This window comes from Castanea sativa, chromosome 5, assembly GCF_040712315.1.
Source record: "Castanea sativa cultivar Marrone di Chiusa Pesio chromosome 5, ASM4071231v1".
In the NCBI taxonomy this organism is placed as follows: Eukaryota; Viridiplantae; Streptophyta; class Magnoliopsida; order Fagales; family Fagaceae; genus Castanea; species Castanea sativa.
In genome coordinates this window covers 32891989-32913421 of record NC_134017.1, presented here as the reverse complement: position 1 = coordinate 32913421, position 21433 = coordinate 32891989, and the positions used below count along the sequence as shown (strand labels likewise).

Sequence of the window (21433 nt, the reverse complement as noted above, 5' to 3'; positions counted from 1 at the left end):
GAAGAAATCATGATGTCAGAAAAACAAGATGGCAAGAAATAAGCGATATGATATTGTTCTCAAAGCCACAAAATTCCACACTTTCTTCATAGTACTGGAACATATAGGTCAATGGTATATGCAGCAAAACGATCAACACTTGCCCCCCTTTTTTTCTAATAAGTGGTAAATTCATTCAAGTGCTCGGGATAAGGAAGCCTTAGTGGCAGAGCACATGAGATTACATAATGGCTCCATTCATTGGGAGCTCAATTTTACTTGGGCAGGTTAGGAATGGGAATAGGAGTCACTTTCGCTGTTTTTGGATTTATTGTGTTCAATAGAAGTGCAAGATTGTGGAGATGATAAATTATGCTAGAGGCCATCTATTTATTGTTTTCCAAGGGTTTTGAAGTCCGAACTTATTATAGAGCATTAGCCTCTTAGGTGGATTAGATATTCCCTTGGCAAAGCATTTTTCCTATAGCCCCAACAAAAGTGACCTTCATATGGGCTGCTTCATTAGGGAAAATTCTAACAGCAAAGAATTTGAGAAAGAGTAATATTATTCTTATGAGTTGGTTTTGTATGTGTATGGGGAACAGAGAGACAATGGATCATTTGATATTGCACTGTCCTATTGCCAGGGAGTAGTAAGATACGGTGTCTGCACTTTCTGGGGCTTAGTGAGTGATGCCTGGGAGAATTGTTGATCTACTAGCGAGTTCACAACGCCATTTTGGGCAGCATCATGATGGGGAGATTTGGAAGGCCATTCCTCATTGCTTGATGCGGTTGAATTTGGAGGGCAAGAAATGCCAGAAATTTTGACTGGTGTGAGATGTTAGCTTTAGATCTGAGATCGCATTTTATGAGGACTTTGTTCTACTGGCTATTGGCCTTGGGAAGTTTTCTTTCTCGAAATTGGAGTTTATTGACTATAGTTCTTTTAATTCTTTTTTTTATTTTTTTTGATAGGTAATCAGAGAACTAATATTAATGAGAAAAGAAATGAATAGTACAAGATGTTCATGATGATGAACAATAGGAAACAAAAGAAACAACCAACAAAACAAGGAGAGGGAAATTAGAAAGATAATCTAAGGGAAAACATAAACTCGGAAAGAGAGAGAATCAGTAAAACCCCAACAGCGAGACCACTCAAAAAGATTACGCTGGCATAAAACCTTTAACTCATTCAACGTCTTCTCCATGTTCTCAAAGGAGCGACGATTTCATTCTAACCAAACAATCCACATTAAGCACCCTAGAATCAAATTCCAAATATTCGAGTTATGCTTCCCAAGCCACTGATACAAACAAGATAACAATCTCACCACCGATCCTGGCATAACCCAATGAATACCAAAAGCCTGAAGCATGAAAGTCCATAAAGTATGTGAAACAGGACAGTGGAGAAAAAGATGGTCTACCGACTCTCCATCACAGCAACACATACAACACCGATTAACCAAAGGGCGACCCCTAAGCATGAGATTATCCAACGTGAGGATCCAATCGTGAGCAGCTGTCCACAAGAAGAAAGCCACTCGCTTAGGAATCTTTGGTTTCCAGACACCCTTTCAAGGAAACAAAAATTTGGACTACCCTGAATTACTTGGTAATAAGATCGGGTGTCAAACTTACCATCACCTTTGAGCCGCCAACAAAGAGTATCCCTCCTATCACCCCGAGGAATACGAGGTTGAATAAACTGAAGTAGAGAATAAGAGGCGGCAAGCTCCCAATCTTCAAAAGCCCTAAAAAACCTTAAATCCCACACTCTAACAGTACCACCTTCTGGAAGCCACAAAACCTCAGAGATGCAAGCATCCTTGGCATCTGAACACGCATAGAGCTCAAGATAGCGATCTTTTAGGGTATTATCTCCAATCCACCTATCATGCCAGAAGCGGATACAGGTGTCTTCACCCACTACAAAAGACAAATTCTTAGAAAAGCTCTCCCACCCTTCATGAATGCTTCTCCAAAGGCCACATCCATGAGTCCTCTTGCACACTTTTGTATACCAACCCCCTTGACCCTCACCATATTTTGTGGAGAAAACTCTCTGCCAAAGATGGGTAACTTCAAGCCCATAACGCCACAACCATTTCCCTAATAAAGCTTGATTGAACGACACCACACTTCTTATCCCCAACCACCCAATTTAACAGGCAAAAACACCTTATTTCACCAGTGAGCCCAGAGCCCTGGTTGCCAAGTTCAAGAGTTACCTCGACATTGGAAACTGTGCACCAAGAAGAAAACGCCTTACCAGAGTCGAGAGCAACCGCGGCGGAGCTACTCCTTGACGCCGAGACTTTATCGATCTCTGGAGCTCCTAACACACTCATCGGGTTGGAGGCGAGAAGCTCCGAAGCTTGATCGGAGCAAGATATCGACGATATACCCGCCGTCGTAGCCTCAGACATCGCCGGTAATACCGTTGACTTCATCGGTGGCTTAGAACTCTCGCCCACCACCCTCACACTTTGATTATGAATCCAACTCACGTCCAACCCACAATAAAAAGACCTCCCCTTGGGCCTTACCACACGGGTCCACTAAATGGTCATTGTCATGCCCAAAAAACATATCATGCCCATTAATAATGGACATATGAGGATTATATGGGTTCAACCAAGTAACCACACGTTTACCACCATCTGACATAGACACTCTCAGCGCCAAATTAGCAGGAGTCAGCTCAAACGTAAACTCACGCGTGGGTTTGCCATTAATGGAAGAGACAGTAACGCCAAAACCACCCTTCAACACATTATGTCCCGAAATAGCTCTAGAAATTTCAAAATTCCTTAATTTCCATTGGTTCCTGATTTTGAAAGATTTCTTCCCATCTTGTCCACCACCGTCCGTCTGACCACCACCCACATCTACAACAGAAGTCCTCCCTTCCACCCAAATAGAGTTTGAACTTTAAAGGAAATTGTCTAATTCTTTTGTAAACAAGCACCACCAAGACCGATTTGAGCTTGTAGGTACCATAACCCAACCACGTCGAGCTCCACTGTAAAGCACAGCTATCTCCACAAAGATACCAGCCTTATTCGATCTTCCTCGGAATTCAAAAAACTTATTATTTTCTCTAAAACGTTTGCAGAGATAATCCTTTCCTGGAACCCAATCGCGAATATCGGCAAAACATGAGAAAATCCATTCCAATCCCTTACGACTCAACCAAACGGAATTTTTAAAATTCTGACAACTTTCTTGTATAGCATAAGAATTAGCCCACCCACCGTCAAACGAGAAAGAAAAAGTTTTGGAATCTATGTGAAAAGAACCATTACTGCCCCCTCTGCCCTGAGGAGAAGGTTTAGGAGCTGTTTTAGGGGGACGCAAACTGTTAGGACGAGGTGAGGGTGATACTGTAGTGGTTGGTCTAGGCCATAACGGTGGTTGTAAAGGCAAGTCAGAAGGAGGTGGGGTGTTCAGAGAAGAAGAAGGTAGTGGACAGAGAGTGAAATGGAAAAAAAAAAAACCAAAAGAAGATGGGAAGGGTGATGGAAAGAATCCAGGGAATGGAGGAGGTGGCTGGTTGAATGGCAGTGGTAGAGAGGGGAGCAGAGGAGGGAAAGGTGTTGGCTGTGTGGTAGGGAGGGGGGGGGGGTGCGGAGAGGTAGACATCATCATAAATCTTAATTCCTAACCTAACAAAAACATAAAAAATGGACAAATTGCGAAACAGAAAAGCTATTCATATTGTCAGCCAGTTCAATGATATAAAAATAACAATCTGAGCCCATCTAAATATCTCCATTCTAGTATGCAAATAACCCCCTTCCTCACCCTAATATGAAACTCTAAAATCACTATGAATCTTTCACTGCTTTTCTTTCTACAAACCATTTCAATAACCCAATACGCATCCTAGAAATGGTTGAAAAAAATGTCTTATACGATCTGATCTCACCTTCTCTAGTCAGCCCTCATTGATTTCAACCCTTCCAAACCCATATCGAAACCAAATAACCATGAAACCTATTCTTTTAATTCTTAGTTGTATTTACATCTAGTATACCACCTGTGAACTTGATTTTTTTTCTAATAAAATTATTACTTATCAAAAAGTAGTAAATTCATTCGAGACAAAATGAAAAGGACATACCTTTACCATATGAGAAGTAAAGGAAAAAGAAACAAGAAACAAGAAAGTACACCTAAGAACTAAACGCATTTTTATTTATCAAAATATAATTTCACAAATCTTCACCCCAATCCGCACAAAAACTACAGATGTCCATATGCTACATACAGTTTTTATGTCTGGGTTGGCCGTAACAATCTGCTTGTCAGCTGGCAAAGATTTGTTCTGCTTGAATTCCACATCTCCTGCAACAATCAGAATGGTAAACACAAGATATTGGCATAAAAATTTATTAAAAACAAAACAAACAAAAAAAATCTTATTTCTTCCACTTAATATTAAGATCAAGTTTAGGAAAACTTTAGGTACCAATAGCTCTTGCCAAGTTCAAGCTTCCATTGACTCGACCAAATTGTATAAAACCACCAGCGTTCAGAATCCTTTCTTTCTCAAGCTCAAGATCGGGTTTGTGATCTTCAGACAAATTATATGCCTGCATGAGCATTTCATAAAGCATTACATGGACTCTCATGCAAAAACTGAGCACATAGGGGCAGGGGCAAGAAAGTATCTAAATGTGAGATTCTCCTTATGATTTTAGGATGCAAGGGCAATCATTTTTTGTCAAAATTTCCTCCAATACCCTAGGGCAAATGAAATGTGTTGCATTTAAGAAAACAGCCTCATAAGACCTCGGCACACCTAACTTTGTCTTGCATGGATATGCAGGAAGGAATGCACCCAGCCTAAGTGTAGAGGTCATGTTTCTTTGTTTGTAAGAATGGATTCTGTGTGTGTGTGCGCGTGTGCAGTCTGCACATGCATGTTGTTAGACTAAATGATTAAATTCACCATTGCATAATAGCTTAAGCTTTTCAGACAATTGGTAATTTTTTGTGATATCAAAGCAAGAGGTCTTCGGTTCAAACCCCATCTCCACCTTACCTCTCAGTTAAAAACTTCCCACATGTTAGGACCCACTTAATAACAGTAGTTTATGCACATGTATGAGTAGTTTTAGATTAAATGATTAAATTCATGATTTCCTAATCACTTAAGCTTTAGGGACATTCAGTAATTTATCACATGTTTTTAAGGAAAAATTTAAGATACTAGTATAAATTAACAATATGGTCCTCTGTCCAAAATCTTTGGTGGATACTTGTCCAACAATAGGCATGTAGGATACAAATCTTACAACCAGCTCCATGTCATATGTGTTGTCCTCCATGCACTTTAGAGATTCCAATCAATTAGACCTTAGCACCCGTTTGATAATAAATCAAATACATATCTCAAGAGAATGCAAAAGGTTTAATAGTCAATATTAATAACAACTGCCACTAAAATGTCTTAGCAATTACATTACAGAACTAAAAGACCAATAAAAAGTATATATACAGATTGACTACCCAGGTTATTTCGCTCTCCCGGTTATTTCAGTTCACCGATTGGAGAAGATGTTAAGAACTGGAATGATTTTGGGAATTTTGGTAGGTTACTTTGAGGGAACTTTGGCCTCCATAGCAGAACTTAGAGAGAGTGTAGAGAGAGAGAGAGAGAGAATAACCAAACAACAATTCATTCATCAATGTGTAATACAATCTGTTCTTTCCAATACATGCAAGTTGCAGACCCAAACTAACTGATTCTAACCAAATGATCAGTTACTTTAGTTAGGCTAACCACTCTAACTAAACTGCCACCTGTCAATTACAATAGAGTGACCCTATTATGAGCAATACTAATCTACTATGCATATGTATACTAGCTAATACAGGTGTCTAACAGAAGAGCATGATGCAGCCTTGTAAAGATCTCATATAGAAAACTTGCAGAAAAATATTGTGAAATTCCTCAAAAGATAAATGGATACCTGACCCTTTTTGCACATTACACAACGAGAATCACCGGCATTTGCAACAACAACTTGGTTGTTTTGGATGATTGCTACACAAGCTGTGCTTCCCGAATTTGGTCCATGATAGTCAGAGTGAGGCCCCTAGTTTGCAACATAAAATTTCTTCATATTTATTCAAATTGCAGTTGCATAATTAAATTATTTTATAAAAAATGAATTTGCTATATTTCGAGGAATTTTATATTTCAAGATACTACAATATTTGCAGAAACAATGAGCTTTTATAGCATTGTTATAAAAATTACAATGCAACAAGAGAGGTGATGTAGGACAAATTAGGGATTTGTCAACGTTTAGTTGTGGTGGGTTTAGGGTTAGGAAAGAAGAAGAATTAGAGAGAAGTTAGGGATGTTTAGGGGCTGTGTGAGAAGGAGAAAGAAACAACAAAGACCAACGTGCAAATTGCCCAAAACACTCAATTTTATTAATCAATTCCATCTATTTTCTATGAATACATTGAGCACAATATATATATATATATATATATAAACTCTTACTTGTACTAGTAATAATAGGATTCATACTAGTATTAGGACTACTAATAAAACCTAATAAATACTAACTTGGACCCAAAGTAAATAAACCTAAGATACTTAGAATACCTTAGAAGATTCTAGACTCAACTAAATTACCAAAATACCCGTAATTTGCAGGAATTGCAGAAATTACAGATTTGCCCCTCAAAATAAAACTGACCATAACTAATAAAATAAAAACCCAAATTAAAAACTCTTTTAACCCTAAAAGACTCATACTTAACCCAAATGTGCCAGGCTTCAAAAGCTTGTGCATGGAACTGAAAAACTAAGCAAAAACAAACCTAAACTGATCACTATGGGATCATCCAGACAACCAATAACCTAGTTTTTAATCTTAACCACTATGTCAAAACCATCAACAAAGTTATACAAGAAAAATTGGAAGATGCTTACAGTTGAGACAGATATTCAAACACCAAAGAGAATTGAAATATCAAACACCAAAGGGAAAGAGAAAAAAAAAGAAAAAAAAGAAAGAATTTTCCATTATAGAAATGTGAATCTGACACTCCATTTGTTCCAGTGTATTTTGGAATATGATTCATTTCCTAGAAAACTGACTTGTTTTCTTGTATTTGGTTGTGATCTTGAAAATGTGGTCGAAAACATTTTCTATTTTTGTTCACATGGAAAATCATTAAAGTTTCTTAATAATTCCAAATAATCATATGACCAAAAACTTTCACTCAAGACAACCAACCCCAAATGTGAAAATATTTTTCTATCATGGGCCCTTTGGGAAACTCAAATGGGAAAATAGACCCCAACTTCAAATTCACCCAAAAATTTAAGTGGCAAAATAACTGATTTGAGTAGAAATAGGTCATTTAGGGTTGGTGAATGGTCAGTCTATAGAGAGAGAAGTTTGGAAAAACATTTATAGTGAGGAGTTTATTTTTGGTGGTTTGTTGTTTATATAATGTTCCAGAACATTTTCCGCCGTAAAATGTGAAATACATTTTTCACAAAACAAACAAAGCAGAGCGTAAAAGAATCTATCAGTGTTATCTTCAATGTTGGTGAAAGAGAAAATCATTTAGAACTTCAACTGTTCAACCAAAAACTTCACAACACAAATATTTTAGATAATAGCAGTAAAAATCTTCCATATATTTCTTGTTGAATTAAGCTTCCAAATTCCAACCTAGTATTCTGCAATCTTCAATCAGATTTCAAGTTTATATTCACTATATAGACTGTTACAGCTCCCATGGCACTGACTTTAAACCTTGGATTTATCATAAATGTGTGCATACTGACAAAAAATTCAGCCATATGGCTAAACCAAAAAGCTTAAGACACTTTTCAAAAAAAATATTGGGTCAAGCACCAGAAAAATATATTAAGTCAAAAACTTCAGTTACTAAAAATCTACTTATTGTCAAAATCAGAAATATAATTGCATAAAAGTTAACAAAATGAACAAAATACAGTTTGTTTAATGCAAAAACCATGTCACATGTGACTTGTTATGCAAGGATACATGTTCAATATTTCAAAATTTCACAAGGTAGACGTAAATATTAAAGAAGTTTCCAACAAGGATAAAATGAATTAGGGAAAAAAACATAGTAACTTCAATTCATAAACAAATTTACCTCCTCAGAAAGCCAATCATCAATATGGTCGTTAACTTCACTGCCCTTAGGAGACCATATCAACCCCTCTATCATACCAGAGAACTTGTCCATTTTATCTCCCAATATCGCTAATTCTCTCCATCCTCTTTGTCCACGCATCATCTCATCCATTCTAATTCAATCCAAAGCAAGGAAGTTAAAATAAAGAAAACTAAAAGTGAACAAATATTAGACAGAGAAACCCACCAGGCTAACCCCCCCCCCCCCCCCCTCTTAACCATGAAGATTATCAATGCATGGAACATTATCATGGTGCCAGAAATCTATGTACTTTCCTTCCCCCTATTTAATTCTATTATTTCTAATTATCTAATATTAAGGATGATACTTAAATACTTTCTGATCTCAAAAATAGATTAACAGAATATATATAGAAAAATGCCACCGCACTAAATATACCAATAAAGTTAGTATATCATAGAACAATGGCTAATGATCATATTTATGGGCATTTAAGTCATTGAAAAGATTTGGGAATAAAGGCTGTTGGCAGATTGACAGCCTGCATTTAGATTCCTGAGCTGTTCTTAACATCTTACAGGTATAAGAAACCTCCCTACTACTTGTGGTCTACAATTACAATAGAGGCATCTGCCAATAATTAACAATTGAAATTTAATTTAGAAATGAATTTACCTGAGAAAAGAATTCTGTACAGAAGTACCTAAATCTCCAGCTAAATATGCTTCATGCTTAAGCACCTGTTGGTGAAGATACTTGGCACAGAACTTAGCAACTACTTTACCTGAAAAAAAAAATAGACTACATTGAGAACAACACAAGACCAGAACTAGTTTGCAACCATCCCTCCCCACTTTGTCAGTGAGTGACAGATATTTAAGAAGAATAGAGGAAATTTAAGTCATAACTAAGATACATAAGAATCAGAATCTCCTAGATAATTCTAGAATATACTAAATTACCAAAATACCTAGTTTAGTGAAATTACCAAAATAACCTTAATTCGTAGGAGTTACAATACCACAACTTGTGAAATAGACACCACATTAAAAAAATTTTAACCCTAGAATACCTATAACTAAACATTTAAAACCATACGACCATTGGCTTTAGGTGGACTTCACACATTGACCCAATAAAATAAATCTTTAATGGACAAAATATTAAAGGACCAACAAATTAGTGTTCCATGGCTGCATTAATGCTTTGAAGCACTAAGTTATTAAGAAAAAATACTAAGATGTTCCTCAGCAAACACTGGTGCATCTCTTAAAAACTCAATTGAACATGACCTCCAGCACTAAGAAAATGCTTTTTACAAAAAAACAGAAGCATGCCACAAGAATCATGCCACTATTAAACAAGGATTATTAGGGCATAACGACTCAAACAAGGAATCCAGTGACTCTTGACTCCAATCTTGTATATCTCTCACAAAACTATGACTTAAATTTTTGCTCCCTCTTCTCCCTATATATATATATATATATATCAGAAAATAAATCCTTCAACACCATCTCTCCATACCACACATATTATATCATGATATCTCTCATGACTTCTATGGAATTTTATTGTAATGACGGCAGAAGAGGAGGCACATAAGGGGTAAACAATGTAATAAAACCCACCCAATTCTGACATGTGGATTTCTTGGAGATGAGTAGAACACCAAGGTAACTCAACAAAATTGCATCCATTGCTTGTAATGAACAATTCTACACTCTTAAGATGACCTTCACATTGATGTGTAATGTACTATTTTGATGTAACGTATAGGTGGGGATGTGCATGTCATGTGAAACAGTGTGAAAGGATCAACTAACTGATGCAGTCTTTAAAACCAAGTAGTAATGAGATTTAATTTTAAAACGATGCCGACAGCATCCAAAAAGGAACAGAAACTTCAATTTGAAAACCAACTTGAATTGGAAGACGTTTGTAATGAGCTAGGAAGAAAATATGGAAAATCATAAAAGTTATATATAACTCAATGCTAACCTCCATGACCATCATATACACCAAAGAAAGAGGTGGACCTGTCCAAATCTGGATAAGCTGCATGCTACAACAAAAATACGGTAAAGTTAGCGTACCATATCATCTCTAATCAATGTGGCATGGAAACCTTTTGAAGAGAAACCAACATCTGGGTCAAACACTAGCCTGTTTCCATTACATTTGGACATGTTAGCAAACAGGAACCAATTTTTGTTATTTCAAATCGAATAGAATTTCCAAAATTAACCTTTTTTTTTCTCTGTTTCGGCCAATTATACAGTTTGTTTTGGTATGTTTACTAAGTTCCAAAGAATCCAAATAAAATAACGATGCTTTGGCAAAAGTAACTCAATGCGATTTAACTAGGCCAATTCAAAATGATATAATGTCATTCAAAACACAGCTCTTATTTTATTGTTTTATTCTTTCCTGGCCTGATATGATACAATTCTGATTCCAATTCTGTTTATTAGTTTCTTCAATAATTACATCTAATTTGTTTGTCTATTGAGATGCTTACATTTATTTATTTTTTTGATAAGTAATAAAGATGTACATTCATAAAAAAAATAAAAAAAAACTACCTCATGCAAAAGGGCATAAAGCAGATTAAAGAGTACATCAGTACAGAAAGAGAATAGAAAAAAACAAAGAAAATACTAATTACAAAGGAGAGAATTGATGAACATAGGGAGAGAATCACTACAGGTGAGTCCCCAGGCTAGTGAATCAGTTCAGGTTCAGTTTCGTTCCAGTCTCTCTCTTTTTTTGGGTTCAATCCTTTCATATTTTTTTTATTGCTGGGTTCAATTCACACATTGGATCAGATAAGTATGTGAACTGGTCATGATTGATTACAATGTGACTGGTACAAAATAGCTTATAAATCAAGAAAAGGATCTCCAAAAAACTAAAGCTTATGGTATGTTAGAATAGTGGGGACGAGGCCTGGCTACCTCGGATTAGTCACAGATTTTTGCTCTCTGTCCAATTGTTGTTGTTTTAGATTATATTATTATGGGAGGGTCCACGTTTTTCTTTGTCGAGTTCAAAACTTTGGACTTTTCTATCGAAGAAGGTGGTACTTTTTATCTACTACGTATTCTTGAAAAAGGTTGAGATTCTTCACGCTTTGTCACTTTGGGGAAGGAGAGTGCCAAGAGGCTGTTGTAACGTGGAAGAGTTGGCGTCTAAATAATCACCTGTGCAGTTTTCTAGAACGTTTAGGGAAGGAGATAAGATTCTTATTATTCAGTTGGGGTCCAATGCTGGTGGAAATTTTTTGCTTATTTCTGAACTCATTCATGGACGACGTAAAGGGTCCATAGTGATACCGGAAGGAAAATTGGGGAGAGGATGGGGCGGATTTGGTCTTCACCTAAGGAAGACATTAAAAGATTCTCTTCTCCAACAGGGACATTCCGAGATTTGAAACGGTGAACCCAAGCATCCTGCTGTGGTGGTACAAGAGGGACAACAGAAAAACTATGGAATTGTTGGAATAAAAAACGGTGAACACAGAAAATTCGGTGAAAGGATTTGGTGAGGATAAGATGTGCTGGAAATTTGATAGAAAGAAGGGTTTTATGGTTAAAAATTATTATTGTCTCTTAGTGGGCTCCAATGATTGTTGCTTTCCTTGGAAGAGTATATGGAAACAGAAAATTCCTTCTCGTGTTGCTTTCTTTGTTTGGACTGCGGCTTTGGGGAAGTGCTTAACGATTGACAATTTACGAAAAAGGAAGATTTGGATTTTGGATTGGTGTTACATGTGCAAGTGCAATGGTGAATCAGTTGATCATCTTTTTCTCCATTGTCCGGTTGCAATGGATATGTGGGCAATGGTGTTTGGATTGTTTGGAGTTAGCTGGGTGATGCCACAATCTGTAGTGGGGCTATTAGCGTGTTGGCAAGGCAGGTTTGGTAGTCATCGAAATGGGCATATATGGATGATTGTTCCACATTGCTTATTGTGGTGTCTTTGGAGAGAGAGAAATAGCAGGTGCTTTGAAGATAAGGAGAGATCAATTTCAGACTTGAAGCTATTTTTCTTTAGAACCCTTAGAGATTGGTTGACTGCTTTCCAGAACCAAACATTTTTATCATTTCTTGATTTCTTAGATTCTTGTAATTTTTGTTCTTGACTGTTTAACCCTTGTACACTCCCTGTGTACTAGGGTGTTACATTTTTGATATTAATAAACATCTTACTTATCAAAAAAAAAAAAAACGGTGAACACAAGCATCTTGCTGTGGTGGTGCCGGAGGGGCCGCAGAGAAACTATGGTTTTGTGAATAAAGGGAAGGAGAAAATTTCAGAATTTCAAAATTTCAAAATCCCAAATTCTAGTGGAAATTAATGTGATTTCAGCAATGATTTTCTTGGAAAAGAAACTGCTGGTTTTGGGGTGGAAGTTACATCGGTTATAATTGGAATCGTTACTAACGGTATTAAAGGTAAGTTGACCTTGGATATTTGTTTCCGTTTAGAATGTGGGTCTGAGAAGAAGTGGGATGTTATTTTTTCAGAGGTCAAGGGAGTGGACTTAAAGCCCAATGGCCAGCCAGCTCCCACTAAAGTGCCAGCTCCTACTAGAGAGAACAGGCCCATATTAAAATCTGCTTGGAAGCCTCGTGGCAGCTTCATGGGCCATATTGGGTCTATTCAAAAGCCCAAAGCCCAGCAGTCAGCCTCTTCTTTACAACACAATCATGTGAGAAGTCCTTCAGTAGTGCTCCCAAATGTGCCAAGTGTCTCATCTCTTTCCCAAGCTGAACCCAAGTCTCATATCCCTGCTGAGGTGGTGCTGGTGAACATGGTGATTTCCTCTGTTGCCACTGATGTTGCATGCTCCGATATTGGCAAATCTGAGTCTGCAATCCAAAACCCAAAGGTTAGTTTTGATTTCTAGAACCACAAGTTCTAAATCCAGCTCCCACCCCTCTTTCAGAACCAGTTCTGGTCAATGAGGCATGTAACTACGAGAAACTTGAGAACCCACATGCTGATTAAGTCTCCACTCCACAAATATTGGCTCCCACTTGCACCGATATGGTGGTTTCAGAGTCTAATTCCGATGTCGATTGTGTGCTGGTACAGCAACAGATCAAGAAACTTTTATTTGATAATGCTGTGGACTAGAATAAATTGAGGGGCTTCTCAGACAAGTGGGTTTTAAAACTCGGTGATGGGAAGAGAGTGGTGGTGCCGATGGAGATCAAGAGACAGCCTTCAGGCTTTTGTAGGGGCTCTACTTCGATCGAGCTTAATGCCATGGATTATTCAGGAAATTCTTCGAGGCCTTTAGAAGTACAATCCAAGTGGGATAGGGTGGTGGTGGAGGAAGTAGATTCTGAGAGTTGGTCCAAAGAAGGTGGCAAGATGGTTGAATTTGATCCACGAGGTTCAGATATTTCAGAACCCTTAAATGCGACTCCGTTAGCTATATCGAAGTCTATTGAGACCCAAGAAGTCAATAACCTATTTGCCTTTTTGGAAGATGGTCAGTCTAGAAATCGTTCTAGTATGTCACCATGGTTTAAGAGCAAGTTTCAGGATTTAGGATTGTTTTTGGAGACTCCAGTTGAAGGTTTGGAAGAACTTGCATCTATTTTCTTATTGGCTATTAAGGAGAAAATTAGACAAAGGGCTTCAGAGAATGCTTTGAGGAAAAAAAAAAAAAAAACAAAGGGTGGAGGTAAGGTTTTAAGCTATGAAGCATGGGTGCATTTCCGGATTCGGGTGCGGGTGGGGTGCGGGACTTGGCAATTTTTTAAAAAGTAAGGTGCGGGTGCGGGTGCGGCAAGATGCGGTGATTAAAAAATTATTAAAAATATTTATATTTATATTTTTAATATATGGCTAAGCATACTTTTTTACATTATAAGATATACCAAATTTAAGAGTTGTAGTAGATAATAACTAAAACATGATGTTCATAAATTAAATACAACCCACAGTGTCACAAGACTAAATATATAATAACTATTAATTAAATAAAAATCAAACCCCAGTGTCACAAGACTCCCAACATTACAGACAGCTTATATAAAAAAATTTTAAAAAAAAATTAAAAAAATTAGATCACAATTCAGTGTTCACAGATTCACAATCACAAATCACAATAAATAATAACTATTAACTAAATAAAAAATCAAACCCAAGACAACATTATTACATTACAACTTATATAAAAAATTTATAAAATTAAAAAGTAAAAAAAAATCAGATCACAAACACATTGAGTAATAGTCAGAGCATGTGAGAGCTATGAAAAACTAAGATTGAAAGCTTGAGATTGATACCTAAGGGGAGACGGAGAGCAGTGTGAGTAAGTTGAGAGTTGAGACTCTTGAGAGTGAGATTGTGTGAGTGTGAGAGTGAGATTGTGTGAGAGAGGGGAGATGGAGAGCAGAGGCCGGAGAGTAGTGGCATAGAGCCAGTGTAGTCAAAGGCGAGCCGGGAGCTCGCCTAGGTGCCCGGGTGAGGCAAGGCGCCACTAAGGCGCCTCAAAGGCTCTAAGGCGAGGCGCCTTTAGTGAGGCGCTCGCCTTTAGAGCCTAGGCGAGTAAGGCGACCGCCTTAAGCCATGAAAAAGGCACTAAGGCGAGAGCCTCAAGTTTTTTTTTTTTTTTTTTATTTTAATTTTTTTTTTATAGAAGTTTGTTGTGAAACCTATTTTTAGACTATTAATTTCAAAAGGCATGTTATAAAACCTATTGTTAGTTAAATTAATTTACAAATTTGTTTTGTAAGACTTATTGTTATATAGAAGCTTATTGTAAAATGTATTGTTAGAACTAACTAATAGAGCCTAAACTATGTTAATCCTATTTTGAAATAATTTAATAGACCTAATTTTTTCATGCTACACATTGAAAAACACTTCATTATAATATCATGATACACTAGGTACATATGATTGAAGTTCTATATGTAAAATAAATATATTAAGAATTTGGCGCCTCGCTTTACTTGGGCTAGCGCCTTTTTGTCGCCTCACGCCTCGGGCGATACAAGGCCTTGGCGCCTCAAGGTCGCCTTTCGCATTTGACTACCTTGCGTAGAGCACAGAGACCAGAGAGTGAGCACAGAGACCAGAGAGTGACAGAGAGCTGAAGATTAGAACTGAGATAGAGATAATTGCTGACTAAAATATAGGGTTTTTGTCCAAATAGTGCGTTTTGCACCTTTTTTTTTATTTTGGCCAAACAAAGCGTTTTCACACCTTTTCTTTTTTTTTTTCTTTTTTTTTTTTGAATTTTGGCCTAAATTGGCCGATTCGGCGCCAATATGGGTGGTTGCGACCGATACGAACCGATTCCATGCGAATCAACCCAATTCCACGCGCGTCAGCCCAACTTGGTGCCAAGTCGGTGCGTATCAAGCCTAGAAAAAAAAAAGGGACACGGCACCGACGCGCAGGCAGCGGCGTCGCCCACCACACCCCACATCAGACGCGGGTTTGACGGCCGAAATGCCGTGTCGGTGCTTCATTGGTTTTAAGGGAGTTGAGGAGCTTGGTGAGCTCTATTAATTATGATCCCGCATTTGGTAAAGCAAGAGGTTCCAATAGGGAGAGGGCTGTGATTGTGTCCCAATGAATTGAAGATAATCTCTTGGAATGTGAGGGGGCTGAATGAGTAGGATAAAAGACTCCAAATTAGGAACCTTATTAGAATTTGGAGAGCTAATGTCATTTGCTTGCAAGAGACTAAGATGGAGCTTATCACTGGGGGATTTATTAGAAGTATTTGGGGTTGTCAACATGTTGATTGGGGATACTTGAGTTCAATAGGCACATTAGGTGGGATTTTGGTAACGTGGGATAGGAGGGTGGTGGAGAAGTTGGAAGAAGCTCTGGGTGATTTTTCGGTGTCTTGTAGATTTAGGAATGTGGTAGACAATTTTGAATGAGCATTCATTGGTGTGTATGGTTCTAATGTGGATAGGGAGAAGAGGCTGATGTGGGAGGAGTTGGGAAGTCTTTATAGTTAGTGGAATTTGCCATGGTGTGGGTGATGATTTTAATGCAATTTGTTTTCCTTCCGAACGTTTGGGGGCAGAGAACATCACTCAAGGTATTTATAATTTTTTTGATTTCATCTTTATTAATGGGTTAATGGATATCCCTTTGGAGGGTAGTACTTACACTTAGTCAAACTCTCTGTCTGGCTCCAGGATAGATCGTTTCCTCTTTTCTTCAAAATGGGAGGAACATTATCCAAACATTCATAAAAAAAGGTTGGTTAGAGTTCTATTAGACCACTTCCCCATTTCTTTGGCGGCCGGGGATATTCATAAGGGACGTAGGCCTTTTCGTTTTTGAGAACATGTGGCTTCAAGTGGATGATTTTTTGAAGAACGTGAAAAATTGGTGGGACTCTAATCATTTCTATGGAACTCCAAGTTACAGGTTAGCCATGAAATTGAAAGCTTTAAAGGGAGACATAAAAAGGTGGAAACCGAGTTTGGAAATGTAACCATTAAGAGAATTAAGCCATGGAATGATTTGAATGCCTTGGATTCTAAAGAGGAGAGGGTCTCTTTCTGTTGATGAGAAGCGTGATAAAGAGAGAATTTGCTTGGAGATTGAGAGGAGTGCTTTGTTGGGGGAGATTAGCTGGAGACAAAAATTGAAGGTGCTATGGTTAAGGGAGGGGGACAGCAATACAAAATTCTTTCACCAAATGGCTAATTCTAATAGGAAGAGTAACAATATTGGCAGTTTAAATATTGATGGATTGTTGATATCAGATCAGGAAGTTATTGAAGAGGGTGTTGTTTGGTTCTATAAAAGTCTTTACTCGGAAGATAAGCTCATTCGTCCTCTTCTGAATGTGCTGAATTTTTCTAGGATTTTTGAGGATAAGGCTAGCTGGTTGGAAAGACCTTTTGAGGAAGCTGAGATTTTTGGAGTGGTCATGGATTTTGATGGTAATAAAGCTCCTAGACCGAATGGATTCCCTATGACATTTTTTCAGACTTGTTGGGTCATTATCAAAACCAATCTTTTGGAGGTTTTTCAGTATTTTTTTGATAATGCTCAGATTGAGAAAAGTTTGAATGCTACTTTCATCTCCTTATTTCCTAAAAAATTCGATGTCATGGAGGTAAGGGATTTTCAGCCTATTAGTTTTTTTTTTTTTTTTGGGGGGGGGGGGGGGTGTACAAAATTATTGCTAAAGTTTTAGTTAATAGGTTGAAAACGGTGCTTGGGGATATTGTTTATGAATCTCAAAATGCTTTTTTCAAAGAAAGACAGATTTTAGATTTTGTTCTTATTGCCAAAGAATGCTTGGATAGTAGGCTAAAATCAAGAGTTCCTGGGGTGTTGTGTAAGCTGGATGTAGAAAAGGCATATGATCATGTGACTTGGGACTTCCTCATTTATATGTTGGATCGTTGTGGTTTTCATGAAAAATGGAGAAGATGGGTTTTCTTCTGCATCTCTACTATTAAATTCTTCATTCTCATTAATGGAATTTTGTGTGGTTTCTTTTAAAGCTCTAGAGGTATATGACAAGGTAATTCATTATCTCCTTTATTGTTTGTCATTGCTATGAATGTTTTTAGTAAAATGTTGGATAAGGCAGTGAGGGATGGGCTCATGTCTAGTATTAGCATCTCTACTATTAAATTCTTCATTCTCATTAATGGAATTTTGTGTGGTTTCTTTTAAAGCTCTAGAGGTATATGACAAGGTAATTCATTATCTCCTTTATTGTTTGTCATTGCTATGAATGTTTTTAGTAAAATGTTGGATAAGGCAGTGAGGGATGGGCTCATGTCTAGTATTAGGGTGGGTCCCAAAGGTAACTCTTTGTAGGTGACCCATCTTCTCTTTGCTGATGATACCTTGGTCTTATATGATGCTGATCTTGGTTAGATTCTGTTTCTCTAGCTAGTGCTATTTTGGTTTGAAGTAGTTTCTGGGCTAAAAATTAATATGGGTAAGTCTAAATTGGTCCATGTCTTGGCAGAAATCTTGGGCTGACGGATAAGGTCTTTGCCTATGACCTATCTTGGTATGCCATTAGGGGCGTCCTACAAGTCTCCTACTATTTGAAATCCTATCTTGGAGAAAATTGAACATAAGTTGGCCGGATGGAAGAAGATGTATTTGTCAAAAGGTGGAAGACTGACGTTGCTTAAAAGTACATTAGTGAGTTTTCCTACTTATTTTCTATCTCTTTTTACCATCTCTACGCATGTGGCCAATAAAATTGAGAGGCTGCAAAGGGACTTTTTGTGGGGGGATTCCAAGACACATTTGGTGAGATGGAACAAGGTGTGTGCACCTTTGGAAGTTGGGTTAGGAGTAAGGAAATTAACTACTTTTAATAAAGCCTTACTAGGGAAGTGGTTATGGCGGTTTGGGATTGAGGAGACAAGGTTTTGGAAAAGGGTTGTAGCTCTAAAGTTTGGGGTAAAATGGGGGGGAATGGACCTCCAAGCTAGATAGAGGGGTTCATGGGTGTAGTTTGTGGAAAAGTATACGTATGGGTTAGGAGGAATTTAGCAAAAATATTCAGTTTAAGGTAGGGGCGGGAGATAGAGTTAAGCTTTGGACAGATAAATGGTATGGGGATTCTCCACTTCAATTGATTTTTCCGAGTGTATAGGATTGCCTCCAATAGAGAGGCATCGGTGGCCTCTTCTCTTGATTGGTTAGGGATAGAGGAATGGAGAAGCTGGGGCGTTCGGTTTATTCAGAGACCAAATGATTGGGAAATGGGTGGGGTGGAGGAATTTCTCCGTACATTGGGTTCAAATTTACCTCCCAATGAGAATGGTGATTGTTTGCGATGGAAGTTGACAAAGAATGGGGATTTTGATGTCCGATCGTTCTATAATAAGTTACAAAGTCCCTTACCCATAATATTTTCCTGGAAAGGTGTCTGAAAGGTTAAGGCTTCTCGGTGTGTCTCCATCTTTGTGTGGACTGCTGTATGGGATAAGATCCTTACTAGTAACAATTTGACGGGTAAAAGGATGGATTTTGTTAACTGGTGCATTATGTGCCGTTGCAATGGGGAGACGGTGGATCATTTGCTACTTCATGGTGGTAAGGCTTATCGGTTGTGGAGTTTAGTCTTTAGATCGTTTAGGATTTCTTGGGTCTTGCCAAGATCGATTGCAAATACGCTCTTTGGCTGGCGGAATTGGCTTGGAAAGCATTCGTCTAGCATTTGGAATTTAGCTCCATTGTGCTTAATATTGGCTTCTTTCAGTGGCTCTCTGTTTGACTGGTCTAGGGCCAGAGGAATCACCTCTAGTGATTCTCTCCCCATGTTCCTTAGCTCTCTCCTTTGTAATTAGTTTTTTTTCCTTCTCATTTCCTCTCTTGTGTTTCTTATCTCTATGTAATTTTCTCTCTGCCTTATGTTTTTCTGCATAAGGTAGTGTTTTTGAATATACTTCTTTATTACTCATAAAAAGAAAAAAGAAAAAAAGAATTGGTCCTTGTGGGTGTGGTTCCAAATATAGCAGATATGGTGGATGTGCTAGGGTGGAAGCAAGGCTCCTTCCCGATGAAATATTAGGTCTTCCGTTAGGTGCTAATGTCAGAGATAGTTCTACTTGGAATCCAATTATTGAGAAGATGGAAAGGAGGTTAGCAAGTTAGAAACGACTGTATCTCTCAAAAGGAGGTAAAGTTACTCTTATTAACAGTACTTTTTTCCAATCTTCCAACTTATTTTCTTTCTTTTTCCTATCCCGATGGAGGTTGCAAACCGTAGTGAGCAACTTCAATGAAATTTTCTTTGGAGTGGTTTGGGTGATGTTAAAAAACTCATCTAGTGAAATGGGCTACAATTTGCTCTCCTCTTCATTTTGTAGGTTTAGCTATCAGAAGTTTGAGAAGTTTTAATATAACTTTGTTTGAAAAATGGTCATGGAGATTTGGGAATGAGCTACAGGCATTGTGGAGGAGAGTGATAGGGGCAAAATATGGTTGTGAAAGGGGAGGTTGGTGCTCTCTTCCCAATACTGGCCCTCATGGAGTGAGTTTATGGAAGTCTATTAGTCGTGGTTGGCCATCTTTTGTTCGTCACATCCAATTTGAGGCTGGGGCCAAGTTTATTGTTAGATTTTGGCAGGACATTTGGTGTGGGGACACTTCTTTGTGTGTGCTCTATCCGAGACTTCTCTCTTTAAGTCAAAATAAAGAGGCCTATGTGGCTGATTTGATGAAGTTCCCAAAGGGTCTTCTTTTCTAAGATCTAAATTTTAGAAGATATAGTGAAGATTGGGAATTGGAATCCTTTTCTGGAATCCAAGACCTCTTTCATGCGATTAGCCAAAATCTTATACACACTCCCCATCAAGCTAACAAGTCTAAAGTCTCGGATATTGGAGGCATCATTCTTCTTAGGGATTAAGGCTATGAAAGTTAAATTAAGAGATTTTTCAAACTTACTACGTTGATAAAATTTTTTTTTTTTTTTGATAAGTAATAAAGAAATTTATTGAAAAAAGAGAGTCACCCAAGTACACAGGAAGTATACAAGGGAGAACAAATCAAAGACGAACATTACAAAAATCAAGGAAATCCAAAATAGAAAGAAAAGAAAGGCTTCTCCACACAGAGAACCAATCAAGTAAGGTTCGGAAAAAAAGAGACTTAAGAACAGGCATGGAACTCTCGATGTCTTCAAAACATCTACTATTTCTCTCCTTCCAAATACACCACAACAAGCAATGAGGAACGGCCTTCCAAATATCTCCATTACGATGGCGACCAAAACGACCTTGCCAGCAAGCCAAAAGCCCCACAACAGACCTTGGCATAACCCAGAAAACTCCAAATAAACCGAAGACCATGTCCCACAATTCCATGGCAACCGGGCAGTGAAGAAAGAGATGGTCAACACTTTCACAATTGCACTTGCACATATAACACCAATCCAGGATGCAAATCTTTCTTTTTCTTAAATTGTCTACAGTCAGACATTTCCCCAAAGCCGCGGTCCAAACAAGGAAAGCTACTCTAGAGGGGATCTTCTGCTTCCAAATGCTTTTCCAAGGGAAAATTTGCTCCTTATGACCAACAAGAAGATGGTAGTAAGAACTAACTGTGAACCCCTTACTCTTACAGGGCAACCAACAGGACTTGTCCTCCCCAATCCCCCTTACGGGAGTGCTATAAATGGAATTGATGAAGCTCCTGAAAGCTTCCAATTCACGATTATGCACATCCCTACAAAACTGAAACTCCCAATGGAGGACTCCATTGGTGTACCTCAAAAGATCCGCCACAGTAGCCTCTTTTCTACGA

The 21433-nt window shown here is 38.0% G+C and overlaps 1 protein-coding gene across 2 annotated transcripts in view; it reads right to left on the bottom strand.

The window, feature by feature from the left end:
- The window catches only part of LOC142634177 (putative protein phosphatase 2C 60), a 31010-nt gene that overhangs the window by 3844 nt on the left and 5733 nt on the right, over positions 1-21433 (bottom strand). For both annotated transcript variants that reach the window (XM_075808464.1, XM_075808465.1), the window contains exons 3-8: positions 10153-10216; positions 8827-8935; positions 8149-8302; positions 5967-6092; positions 4460-4583; positions 4259-4335 (exon numbers count right to left, since the gene is read on the bottom strand). In XM_075808464.1, the coding sequence (XP_075664579.1) occupies positions 4259-4335; positions 4460-4583; positions 5967-6092; positions 8149-8302; positions 8827-8935; positions 10153-10216 (654 nt within the window). The remainder of the gene's footprint in view (positions 1-4258; positions 4336-4459; positions 4584-5966; positions 6093-8148; positions 8303-8826; positions 8936-10152; positions 10217-21433) is intronic.